Source organism: Corapipo altera, unplaced genomic scaffold, assembly GCF_003945725.1.
Source record: "Corapipo altera isolate COAL_440 unplaced genomic scaffold, ASM394572v1 44b, whole genome shotgun sequence".
Lineage (NCBI taxonomy): Eukaryota > Metazoa > Chordata > Aves > Passeriformes > Pipridae > Corapipo > Corapipo altera.
The window spans coordinates 3,591,324-3,604,273 of record NW_020884932.1 but is presented as its reverse complement, the minus strand read 5'-3'; the positions used below and the strand labels follow the sequence as shown (position 1 = coordinate 3,604,273).

General features: G+C 42.3%; 1 protein-coding gene across 5 annotated transcripts in view; it reads left to right on the top strand.

Moving 5' to 3' along the window:
- Positions 1 to 12,627, top strand: part of ZDHHC3 (zinc finger DHHC-type containing 3) — a 33,824-nt gene extending 21,197 nt beyond the window's left edge. For 2 of the 5 annotated variants that reach the window (XM_027659365.1, XM_027659366.1), the window contains exons 6-7: positions 462 to 592; positions 8,743 to 12,627. In XM_027659365.1, the coding sequence (XP_027515166.1) occupies positions 462 to 592; positions 8,743 to 8,982 (371 nt within the window). In that variant the 3' untranslated portion in view covers positions 8,983 to 12,627. Of the gene's footprint in view, positions 1 to 461; positions 593 to 1,404; positions 1,450 to 1,528; positions 1,887 to 3,268; positions 4,927 to 8,742 lie in introns of those variants that run through there. The other 3 variants (XM_027659370.1, XM_027659368.1, XM_027659367.1) reach the window with 3 other exon arrangements.
- Positions 12,628 to 12,950: the final 323 nt, after the last annotated feature.

Sequence of the window (12,950 nt, the reverse complement as noted above, 5' to 3'; positions counted from 1 at the left end):
AGCATACTCTGGTTTTAGGTTGTTGCTACATATCCTCATGTCCTGACTGCCAGCTTGAGATTTCTAATTGACTTTATCACTGTGGAAAATCTGTTAAGACTAAGGTTTAAGAGAGAAGCTACAGGTGAAATGGAGTAGAATAGAGTCCTAGTCAGTATGCTGGGGAAAAACCGAAATGGAAAAGCAAGTTGAAGTGTTGCAGGGTTTGCGTGGGATTTTTTTGGTTTTTTATTTGCTTGTTTGTTTACTTGTTGTTGTTTTTTTTTTAATTGTGGGAGTGATCATTTTATGATTGAATATCCTCAAGAATGTGAGAGCTTCCCTGTGTACTTTTCTGGGAATGGTGACCATATAGTTTATTTGTCAGTTTGAGTATGGAAAACTTGTAGCTTAGCAGGTGTTTTGCAGCTGCTGCATTACTTGATGTCTGCCTTTCCAACTCTGTTGTTTTGTCTTCACAGAATGCAGTTCCTTCTCTCCACCGACTACGGTGATTCTTCTCATCCTCTTGTGTTTTGAGGCTCTCCTATTTCTTATCTTCACCTCAGTTATGTTTGGGACCCAAGTACACTCCATCTGCACCGATGAAACGGTGAGTATCTCACACCCTCTCTCCTTTACCTTGTCTCTCACCATTTGTAGAAACAGTGAAGGGTTACAGGTTTTTGCCTCATTGCACAGAAGGTTCATGTACCCCTTGAGGAAAGATCCAGTGTAATAAACTGAGCTATCACAGTGCTGGATTGTGGTCCCTGAAGGTTACTGTGGGAAGTAGTGTATGCCTATGTATTGGCTGGGATGCTGTGTTGATAGTACCTGCAATAAAGTAGGTATTGGTAACTGGGATTACTCTGTAGAGAGTGTTTTTCCCTATGGATTCAAGAACCTCTTTTTCTTTGCTTTTTCATTGGTATTGTCTGAAACTCAGCTGTGCCCTGATTGTCACTATTTATAGGTTAATGTACTGGAAAGCCAAGATGAGTACGTGGGGGAGGGATACGTATACACAAACACACAGAGACTTCTTTTAGCCTGGAAGATTTTCTAATTTTGGCTACTTATTAAATAGTTCAAAAACTCTTGCCAGATGGAAAAAGAAAAGGGAGTGGAGTAGGCTCATGTAAGCCTGCTGGTTACAGTCTGCTGGAAAGCCATCAAATCATCCCCAATTCAAGGGTGGCATAGTAGAGGTTACATAGCAGTGTTGCAGCCCATCCTATATCCCTGCATTTCCCCACTTCTGTAAAGATGGAGCTGGTGACTCCTGGGTGTGTTCCCACACTTGTGCATACTTCTAGTCTTCACCAAGCACGCTCAGATATAATTGAATTGACTGGAGTGGTTGGAGAGAAGTGATAGTCTTAAAAGAGTGACAACTCTTCTTTCCTCCCCTGCCTCCTTTAGGTTTCTTTCCCCTTGTTTGCCCATGGCCAGTGGAAGCTAGAATAGGTATATTTGCTGCCATTGGAGAGCTGTGATTGGCGTCATATGCTGTAAGGGCCCATTGCTCCCGCGTTTCTTTTTGCAGTGCTTTTTTTTAATGCTTGGCTTCTGCAAGAGGCTGATGTTCCACCTGTGGCTCTTCTGTGTTCAGAGGAAGACTTCATTGTTCTTTCTGATGGGGAGCCCCAGGAAGAAGTACAGTGTTCTACAGATCCTGCTGAGCTTGAGTTTGTCAATAAGTGTGTAAATTAGCAATGCTGCCTGTGAAATTATCATTTGAATTTCTCTGTCTTTGAAACCCATCAAGAATTTTTAGAAGCTGCTTCCTACAGCAGGGCAACCAAATAAGTTCCCCGGATTTTCCCTTTCCCTCTAATTCTGGGGACTTATAGATGTTAAAGGAGCAATGCAACAATCTAAAATAAAAAAAAAAGTGAAATATGGTCTCCTCCTGTTGGGTTGTGTGTTTTCATTTTTGTTTTCTTTTTTGAATATGTACCCACAAGGATTTAGCTCTGTGGAACGTCTCATTGTTGATTTGCTAGCATTGAGCTAGCTGTGTCTGGCAAGCAATCTGTTTTGAGCAGAGCAATACTTCCAGGTGAAATTCTTCTTGTTGTGCTCTCTTGCAGTGTTTTACTTCACATTTTAGACAGCAGGGCTGTGTCTTACTCTTTTTTCACCTTTCTCTTCCAATCACTGGGAGACCTCATTCCTTATCTTGAGAATGCTGTCCCACCAAGATGGTTCCTTTCTGCCTGAAGGGACCCAGAGCCCTGGTATTTTGCTCTTGTCAATGGAGGTGACATTTACCAGGGATCAGCACAACTCCTGCAGTTGACCCATGTTGTGTTCTTCAGAGCTCCTACCACCGGTAATTTGAGACACAAAGATGTGTTGCAGTGAGTTAATTCATAGCATGGGAGAGACATGTAGATCAGGAGAAACCTTACCTTGCAAAAGGTGCAGAGTTAAAGAACAGAGTGATCTGCCTGCTGCTACCTGTGGAAGATTAATACTCTACAAGGACTGCACTTGTTCGTTTTGCTTCTGTGGCAGCCAGGCATATATACGGCTTTCCTGAAAGACCAAAATCACTTTTTGTGTTTTAGACACAATGTGGAATTTTTAATTTTTTTTAGTGTTTTACTAGTGAATGTTTCAGCTGATTGCTTGATGGCTTATTTTTGTTCTGCCTCTAACCTTTACTAAACGATGCCAATGATTTCTTTGAATCAGTGTCTTATTTAACCCTTTCTCCCTGCTGTCAGCCCATGCATGTTTTAGCAGTGATTCTAATGACATACAAAGAGGCAAGAGGTAGACTCAGCTACACTGAGCCATGGGCACTTCCTGAACTTGCTTGGTGAATCTGGGAGCATTATAGAAATTATCTTTGGGTTTGTGGGGTTTTTTGTTTTGTTTTGTTTTTTTGTCTGCAAGCTTATAATGGATTCTTCTAAAACTTTTCCATCTGGTTAGCACATGATGCATTCAGCCATTAAAGCACATACTTTTTGTTTGGTTTTAAGTGGTGGGGTTTTTTTTTATTTGACGTCACAGACGATTGGATGTCAGGTCTTAAAATGTTTCTGAAGTATCTAGGACTGAACAAATTGAAAGTAATTTTATTTCCAAGGAACACTCTATAGCCTTAATATTTTTTAATATAAAGCAGTGAGAAGAAAAGGAAAGGCAATACAGGTACATTTGTATTTTCTCACTCCATCCTTTGGATAAGGGGTAACTGAGAGTAGACTTCTCCCCGAATCCAGAACTACAAAATCTGAGTATTTGACTGAAAATGTGATATTTCTGTTTTCAGGGAATAGAACAGTTGAAAAAGGAAGAGAGAAGATGGGCTAAAAAAACAAAATGGATGAACATGAAAGCAGTATTTGGCCATCCGTTCTCTATAGCATGGCTTAGCCCATTCGCAACACCAGACCAAGGAAAAGCAGACCCGTACCAGTATGTGGTCTGAGGAATTCTTGACCAGCATTTCCACTAAAATAGAAACATATTACAGCACTACTGTTACAAATTTTCCATGAATGTTTAAAACAAAAAGCAAAATGAACTTTTTTATGTCTATTAAATGGCTGATAATTGCAGAGAAAAAAAAAAAGCCCTGTATTCCACCATTTTAGATAATTCTATATCTCTGGCTGAAACTGCTGCTGCTTTTCTTTTTCTTTTTCTATTTTTTTTCTTTTTTTTTTTTATCACATTAACTTTACTGGCATTTGTTTCTCTCTGCTTTCTGTATGGCATAACTAATGTGAAGGGGATCCTCTCTTCTCTGTTATGACCCACCTCTTCTGAATAGATTCTCATGCTGTCTCCTGACTGTGATGAGCTCTGTGGATGACATGTGAGTGCCAACAGCCCTATACAGACACCTTTGGACTTCCTGAAGGAGCATGTTGCTCTTTCATAAGTGAACTTAAACAGGGAAGCAGATACTTCATGTACCAAAAGGTGCAAGACAAGAAGGCAACACAGCAAGAAAGCCAGTTGACCTGGTGATTGCATACAGTTAAAGTACTTGAAGGTTGCCAACACCAATTCCCACCCCACACTCGTTTTTCCTTCCAGCCACAGAACTGATTCCATCTTTCTGGCATTATTTTGTCTGTTCCCTCCCTAGTGTGCAGGAAATTGTTGCCCTTTTAGGATAACTGTGGCAGATTTAGAAGACTCTTTGGATTATTAAATGCCTTACACTTGCAGGAAAGGAAGAAAGCTAATTTTCAAGTGTTTAGAATAGCAGAATCATGTTCTTTGTGTGTGTTTGTCTTGGTAAATGACTTGATAGAGCAATGCCTGCTAAACAGTGTTAACGTGAAAAAAATGACATGATGCCCAGATTACTATAAAGACTCATATTGATGGGATGTGTAAGTATACCAGGGTGATTAATTCTATATTCTTAGCATTGCCCTGGTTTAGAGCTTTGTAAGTCTTTTCTGATATTTATACATACGTGTGTGTGTGTGAGTGTAAACACACGCACATATATGTGTAAGTGTTTTAAATTGGGAAATATTTATGATAAGGAGCATGCATGCTGTTATGAACTGTGTGGTGATGGAAGTGGGAGGGACAGAAGGCATTCCAAAAACGGGTAAAGCTAAACCATTCATAACTACAACTGACATCTTGTGTTCTGGCAGGAATTTTTTTATATTTTTGGATGTGACTCCCATGGGCTCATCAGAGGAATTGCAAACAAAGGAAGTATACAAATCAGCTGTGTCTGTGACTTCCAAGGAATCTTTTCTTTCCTTGGTTTAAAATAAAATGGTATTTTTTTGGAAACTAACCTGTTTAGACTGCTTCAAAGCCACGGGGAAAGGGAGGGAGATTGGGGAAGGAGAAATTTATTGGATGTCTCATTTTGGAAGTAGTGTGAATGCTGCATCTTTTCAATCTGTCAATGCTTCCATATGGAAAACAAATGCAATAAAACTTTTGCAAAAACTTGTTTGCTGTTCTTTCTTTCTTTGCTTCAAATGTTGGGAAAAATCTGTAATGGTTTTCTGAACTTTCACTTCCGTTTCTAAGCAGGCAGAAGCATAAAAAGTCAATTAACTAAGTATTCGGCTTTTAAGTTTAAAAGTGAGTTAACTGGTAATACACCGACCTGTTAATCAGGGGTTTTATGTCTCCACTTGGGAGAGGTTGTAACTCTGATTTTAGTATGCAATGGTGTTTCTCAGAGAATCCTCCCAGCTTAATAATTAAAAGCTGGATCTTTGGCTGGGATCAGTTCAGCCAGTGAGGCACATGTGCGTGGTAACTTGAACTGGTAGAGAATCTGGCCCTCAGTATATCTGATGCAAAATCAGATATATTGACGGGAGAGGCTTTAGTGACTTAGGCAATTAACTAATGAATGCATCTCTTAGTTCAGTTCACTGCTTTAAAAATTTCTTCGATTATGAATTCTGCATTCCTGTTTTGATTTATTTTAATTAACCTTGTTGGTTGTGCATCTTGGAGGAAGATTGGTTATGCTGTTCTGGCATTTTGACCATTGTGGAAAAATGTGTAACTACCAAGTTTTTCTTGTTTCAAACAAATGCAAATTGTTTAACAGCATTATGCAGTATTGATATATTCAGTCAAACTGATTTTTTTTTTTAAATGAGGCATCATCACAGAAATGCCATTGGTACCTGTCAGGTGTGTGTGTGGCAGTAACTGAGGGTCCTCAGTTTTACTTGTGCTGTGCAACTTGATGGTGCAATTTTAATGATACTAAATGGGAGTCAGTATTAATATGAGAAAGACAAATTGGTTTGCTTCTGTAAAGTATTTTTTTGGGCAGGACAACCCATTTCCGGATGCTTGTTCTGTTTTAGCTTGGCCAAGAGAAACTGAAATCAAACTCAAATCACGGTGCTTCTGTATTGGAAAGCTAGGTGGTACTCCAAGCAGAAATAAATGGAAGGAAGTGCTGTAAGAAAAGTCTGCCTTAATCGTGATTTCCGATGACAATGCTTTCAGTGTCATAACCATCAAATTGTCACAATGCTTGTCTTTTCATTTTGCTCTTTTCATATTTTGAAAGTGCATTAAGAGAAATTAATGCATTGCTTCTAACGTGCAAGAGCTGCCCTGCAGATCGTTTCTGGGTCAGGCAATGCAGCCCACCATCCTCTGGCACTGGACAGGAGCAGATACTGAGGGCAATAGTGGGAGAAACAGGATATATCCTCCAGCATCATAGTGGACGCAGGTCAACCTTATCCTACTGTCCCCATGTTTGCAATGATGTATCTCTTACTGAAGTAGGAGTGTCCAGTATTTTATATTTCTTAGTTTATGTCTTTTTTTCAGTATTGGTTCAAAATTATATAACTTGGAATAGTGAAAGACCATGATGCATTATGGGAAAGATAAACAGGTGTTGGTTTAATTTGATATACAAAATTCCCACTTTCTAAAGTAATGGTGAGAGATTTCATGTAAATATATATATATATTTAAAATAAGTTCCATTAAATAGTGACAAAATGTCTTCAACAGCTGTGCTTTCCTTCCATCCTCCTAAATTGTTTTTAAGGCATAACCTCACACCCTACTGACCATGTGGCTGGCAGCCAAATTAGATCAAGATACAATTATAAAACTTGTGCTTATTTTGAATATGTGCTTTGAAGGGATTAGTGAGGTCAGGCTGAGAGAGAGAAAGTATGCCCCTCCCTGCTCTGATGAACTGCTCCCTAATTGGCATTAGCACAGCCTCAGCCTGACCTTGCTTATCTCCTTGTTAGCAGATGCTGTGCCGAGCAGGTGAGTGATGTTTTTTTTGGGGGGGAGAAAAGGAGGGGTTGCTGCCCAGAAGTGTTCCAAATCTGTATTCCCAATGTAGATGGCAGCAGGGATCAAAACAGATTAAGCACGTGATTGAGGGCAGGGTTAAAGCTTGTGCTGCCAGGGAAGGGTTTAAATGCTTGGTGTCTCTCTCCTCCTGCTCTGTGCTACTTGTTTTCCTTCTCTCTAGATACTCACACAGTAAGTGCTGCAGCCGTGGTGCCAGTTTGTTACTAATGCATGGGAAATTTCTGCAGTTCACTAAGGAGCAGCCAACAAGCAAAGGTGGTCTTCTGCTTTCAGCTGCTAAAGCCTCTGCCTCCCAGTTGCACAGCCACTGGGTGCTGGAAATGGAGTATCCTGGAGGAAGAGCACATGGTAGTGCTAAAATGCTCTGCTGTGCACGAGCACTGCTCCTCTCCCAGCTTGCCCAGCAGGGAGGTAAGGTTGGGCCATGGCTGCAGCAGCACCAAGTGTGGTATCCCAAAGGACCAGAGGCTGCAAGGGATTTTTCCCTGGAGCTCTTGAAACTGTACATTTGCAAGCTTGGGAGCAGAGCGAGGGGATGCAGGCCTGTGCTTAGCATTCAAAGTCCTTCAGGGCTTGACTTTTTCCTGAAATTGCAACCCTGAAGAATTCCTATTTGGTGTTTTGTCATTCCTTTCTTCACATTCACTGCTGGGTTTCTCCTAAGTCAGCACAGAGAAACAGGGCATGAATGAAGCTCAAAAAAGCTTTGCACGTAGTGCTTCAGTTTATGGTGTGTTTTCTCCTGGGTCTGCTCATGCTGACTCAATGTTATTGCAAAACTGGGCTGCTGCTATGGTGTTATTTGTAAGGCTGACTGTGAGTGCAGCTGTGCTGCTTGAGCTCCTGCGTGTATTTGTTTCCCCCCACTGCAAAGCTTTGAATGTAGTGTGTCGTTAAGAAAAATCTGTAGAATTAGGACGTGACAAGTGTATCGTTCATCCAGCTCTTCTAATACCCTTCTTTCATACAGTTTTAACTGAATTTGCTCGTTTTTTTCCTTTCCTTGAGTTTCTCAAAACTGGGATCCAGTGTTCTCGCTTCTCTAAGAACACTTTCTGTGGTCATTTGTATGTCATTGTGAGTGTATCCTACCCAGCTGCAGATCTGACTCCTCTCTTACATGATACAGAAGATGTGCATAAAAAATTGTGCCCTATTTCACACTGGTAGCCTTAAAAAAAAATATGTTAAGAAAATAAATTTTAGTGCTTTATTTCTACATGGAAAAGGCTACCAAGGAAAAAATGCTGCTGCCCAGATTTGCTGTATCTGTTCTTTAAATACAGTCAAAATGCTTGCTTTACTAAAAGCGATGTTCTTGGAGGGAGAATGAATCAGAATATTGACTGACTAAGGTTCCAGTCCTGTTTTTAAGCCTCCACTTCCACCTGTACAGAATTTCTCACCTCCCAGTGAGCTATCTTGCTTGCATTGTGATTTGGTTTTGACAATTTGGTAATTGGAAATTGTGTTCTTAAATATTTGCTCTTAACTGGGACAGAGTGAGCTTCTAGGTGTGGCACTGGTAAATTCCTAATTCCTGGAAAAAGGTGCAGTATTTTGCCTGTATCTAAGCTATTTCAGAAATACCCACATAAGGTGAAACTCTTAAGTTCTAACAGTATTTTGTCTCTCCTTGGAGATATTCAAAAAGCCATGTGAGAAGAGATCCATGTTTCCCAAAAGGCTGGCTTTTCAGGAGCCGTCTCTGTACTGTAAACATCCATAGCAACTGATGCCAAAATATGTCTGCAAGATTCAGATTGTTTAGGGTTTTGTTGTTAAATTCAGAGATGAAACTCTCACTAACGCAAGATGTCTGTCTTCATTGTTAACTCGATCTCAAATAGCATCAGTCTGGCTATAGATAGGCAGTTCTGCGTGTGCTACAATGCCCAAATACCTGCTATAAATGTGAGACGACCCTGAAGTCTTCTCTTCTTGCAGGGTATTGAGCGACTTAAAAATCAGAAGCCAACCTGGGAGAAGATCAGCGGCTGGGAAGGAATGAAGCTGGCATTCGGCGGTGCCTTCTCTTTGGGTTGGTTCAACCCTTTTTCAAACCTGAACTGCGAGAGGCCAGCACCGGCTGAAGTGGTGGCAGCAGCTCCTGCGTCTGAAATACTGACCCAAGAAGAAATCGAGCAGTTTCTCGCTCGAGACGTTGCCATCCAGATACATGAATAAGTAAAGCATCCTCCATGATGCCAGGAGAAGCTTTCAGGTGTTTTGTTTGGTTTTTTGTAATAACTTCTCGTGCTGGAGATTTAAGGCATTGTTTTTTAACATACTTCTGGTGCATTAAAAAATTCAGGACTATTTGTCTGGATGCTGGGTACAGCACTAGTGGAAGCAATGCAAATCTCCAGAGAGAGCTTTATAAGCGAGGAGGTTCATAAGCTCTTTTTCAGACCTGTTCCAGCTGCTTTATTGAGCTTTTCTTACATGGCCTTTAAGGACAGTTTATAATTGTCAGATAGATTGGTTCCAGTTCTGAGAAATGTGGGAGTCTGGTTAACTAGGGTGTCTGGTTAATCTTTTGTTCTTACAGCCTTTTGGAGGACTAAATGTGTGATGGCAAGATTAGCCCAACTCTGAAAGTTTTTGTGAAAAACGCATCCTGTTTAGCCCATCTCATCGTATGGATGCTGCTTATGGGTTATGAAAGTTGCTGGGGTGCAGGTCTTAGCAGAGGTGGGATACAGGGTTATGGATGCAGCAGATGGATGAGCTTGCCCTGGGTGTAATTCCTTTGGGCTCTGAAATATCTCCAGGGGTAAATTTTTACCCTCTGTGCTTGTGGGACTGCCCAAGACTGGTGGTGCTTGTCGGAGCTGGTGGGCTTGTGGTGGTACCAGGCTGGCCAGGAGCATTCACCTGTGGCAAGTGCAGCCAAGAACAGGGAAATGTTGGCCCTGCCATTGAACTTTTGCCCCGGTTTGTTTGCACATAAGATGTGTGGAGCAGGAGCTGCCTGGCCAACCTCTGCAGCCCAGAAAGCAGACAAATTGTCTAGGCCAGGTACTGGGGCTATTTCTGCAGTCAGAGAGAGAGAGAGAGGAACACCCTGCTGATGGAGGTACTGCCATCTCTCCATTTGACTTGTCTAATTTAGATGTCTCTCTTTTTTTCTTTTCTTGATAGCTAGAGTTAGTTGAGAATGAATAGTGCCTCTTAATCTTACTGGGGTTTAACGTTGTCCTAACAGTACATGCCACTGCACAGGATTTCATTACTCTAATTTTGCAGCCAGCTCCTGGTGAATGCTGTAGAAGGAACATACATCTCTCAAAGAAGACATCACTGCAGGTGGCAGTAGTTGCAGCAAAGTCATGCAGAGGTGTTGCTTGGCCCTGCATTCAGATGCACTACAAACACTTGGCATCCTCCAGATGTCAGGGTAATTTTAATTTAGACTGTTTTTCAAGTGTTTGGGGTTTTTTCCCTTCTGTCATATCCCTTAGCTCAATTGTCATTAGATACGTGTTCCTGGTTTTCCCACCACAGAACATGCTTGATTTTATCTCCTCCTCCCCTGTAACATGGACCAAAGATAACTGCTTCCTCTCAAAAGTAAGAGAAAGGAGGTTTTGGGATGAAAGCGTGATATTGTGAAAGACCTATATGAAATTTTATCAAATGGAATTTATGCAGGATTTTTAAAAAAATTTTTACCCCAAAAAAGCATCTTAGGATGTATTAATGATGTGACATTCAGGGCTACTGTGGAGGGATGAGATTCTCTTCTGGACTTGTCCTCTGCCTTTTTCTGGCAAAGGTAATGGAAACAAATGGAGTGCCTTGACTGTTTAAGAACACAGCTTGTTCTTGCTAAAATCCAGGGCATATTTATGAACAGTTGTCCCATCCCGTCTTCCCTCTGGATGTCTGTCCTCTTTGTCAGTGAAAAATAGATCTAGAAAAAGTCATTAGGAATGGTATATTTATAACCTTTTGGGTAAAGGGAAGCACCCTGCATTTGAGGGGCAACGAGGTACCCTCTGATGTCATTTAGACATCAGGTCTTGAGTGTCTTTGCCCTGTGCAGCAGTGGGATACCGAGGGAAGAAGCTTTCCTACTTCTGTGCCAACCCACATTCCTGTCTGTCAGCATCCCACAGGAAAGGGACGTCAGGGACATACTCACATCTATAAGGGATTTCCTGTAGGGAGTAATGGGGATGTTGAAGGAGGAAGAGTAAGAGTACCCTTTTTAGCTTGCGTTTTCTAATTTCGGCTTGCTGCTCTGCCTCTGCATCCAGTTAACATCCCTGCCTCTGATGCTGTGTCTGCAGTGGGAATGGTGCTACAGGGAGAAACTAGTTAATGGCTGAAAATCACCTTGAGGCAGGTATATGGGAACATCAGCTTGGGAGAGACCCCCATGTCCTGCATTTCTCAGGACACAGATGCCACTAACATGGTTTTGGGTAGGCATGGATGCAGGCAGCATATTTTCTTCTCCACTCTCAAACCTGGTTCACCTCATCATGAGAACCGGAGTCCTTTGCTTCTGTTTCCCACCTCTCGTATTGTTCTTCAGGTACTGGCATTTCTGGGTTTGTTTTTTTTTAATAGGTGAAACAGAAAAACGGTGTGAAGAGGAGGGTGAGAGCCAGAACAGCCATCTCCCCTCCTCAATTTACAGTTTGAGTGAGAGATAGGGACATGTCCCTGTGCCTTATGCAGAGCATGGACAGCCAGCCCAGCGCCAGCTCTGGTGCCCCCACGACCTGGTGGGGTGATTTCTTACGTCCAGCACATGAGTTCTGGTGTTTCTTGGCTGTCAGTCTCCCTTCTCCTCCTCTTCTTTCTCCCCTCCCAAAGTCTCGGTACCCCTTGGTGTATCTCCTCTGTCTCAGTGTAATGTGACAACTGTCAGAAATCACAGAAGTCTTCAAAAGTTGGAAAAATCTGTTTTATACACTGGTTTAGTATAAACCTCCTTCTTTGATGATTTATGTGGTCGCTTGAGACCAAACATGATTTTCATGAAATTGAAACCAAACCCTCCATTTTCCTTTCCTTTGCTCCATGCTGTAATAGGTTTGTCTTGCCCCTTGTTAAATCATACCTTCATCTTCAAACCATGCTGCTGTAGTCCCATCTGGGTTCTGGCTGGACCTTGCTAGGTCCCAGGAAAGGCTCTCCTGGAAATTATGCTTGTGCTGGGGGGCTGGGGAGGATGCTGCCTCTGCACTGCTCAGTGTGGGACATGGTCTGCTGGCAATCCCATCCCTGCTCTGATGTGAGGTGTTAATATGTGATGGACAGGGCCATGTCAGACGTAGAAAGTGTTCTTGTACTTCTTACCTGGTGTCTTCTACAGCAGGTTTTCTATGCAAGTAAAGAATTTACATCTCTTAAAAATATTTTTTGCTGTTTGTAACTCCTTTTCATGCCTTCAGTTGCTATTGTATTTACTAAAGAACTAATACTTCATCTGCCAAGGACCACCTGCTCCTCCCTACACTATGGACACGATGCACATGGACCCTGCACCCACTCTGCCTGCAGAGAGGAGCTCCCACTCTCTGCTGTGCCACCACAGGAGATGGCTTCTTGGGGACCCAGTGCTGCTTTGGGGCACCAGAACACCGTGGGCAGAGGGGCAGCAGGGGTCAGGGCAACCTGACCCCCTTCTGTGGCCCAGCAGCCACCTCTGAAACACAAGAGCGGGGTCAAAACTTTCTTTTTTGCCCTTCCTTTTTTTTTCCTCCTCCCTTTTTACGGGGTGGCACATAATCCCATGTAGTCACCATTTCTTTTTCCCACTCTGTGGCCTTAATGCTCGAGCATTTGCCTTTTAAATAAACAAATAATAACCCCCTATGTTACTGTGTGACTTAATTTTCTCTTTACTCATGGAAATACTGGAAACCCCAGTGTCAGACTGCTGCTGGCCATGCTGTGGCGAAGCTGTGGGGCAGGGCAATCCCTTGCTAAAAGTGGGCTCGGGGGTTGCTGGAATGTGCAGTGCAGTGGTGGGCTCCAGCTGTGCACAGCTGTTGCCTTCTGTGTGATGGTGGCTGGAAGAACTCCAGATGTACATTGCCATCAAGGTTCTACCTACAATCCAGCAGCATTCAGGGTGGAAGGGGAAGAGTAGGGGTTGTACATTTCTAGGGAAGCACTGGTAATGCAGCTGGAGATGG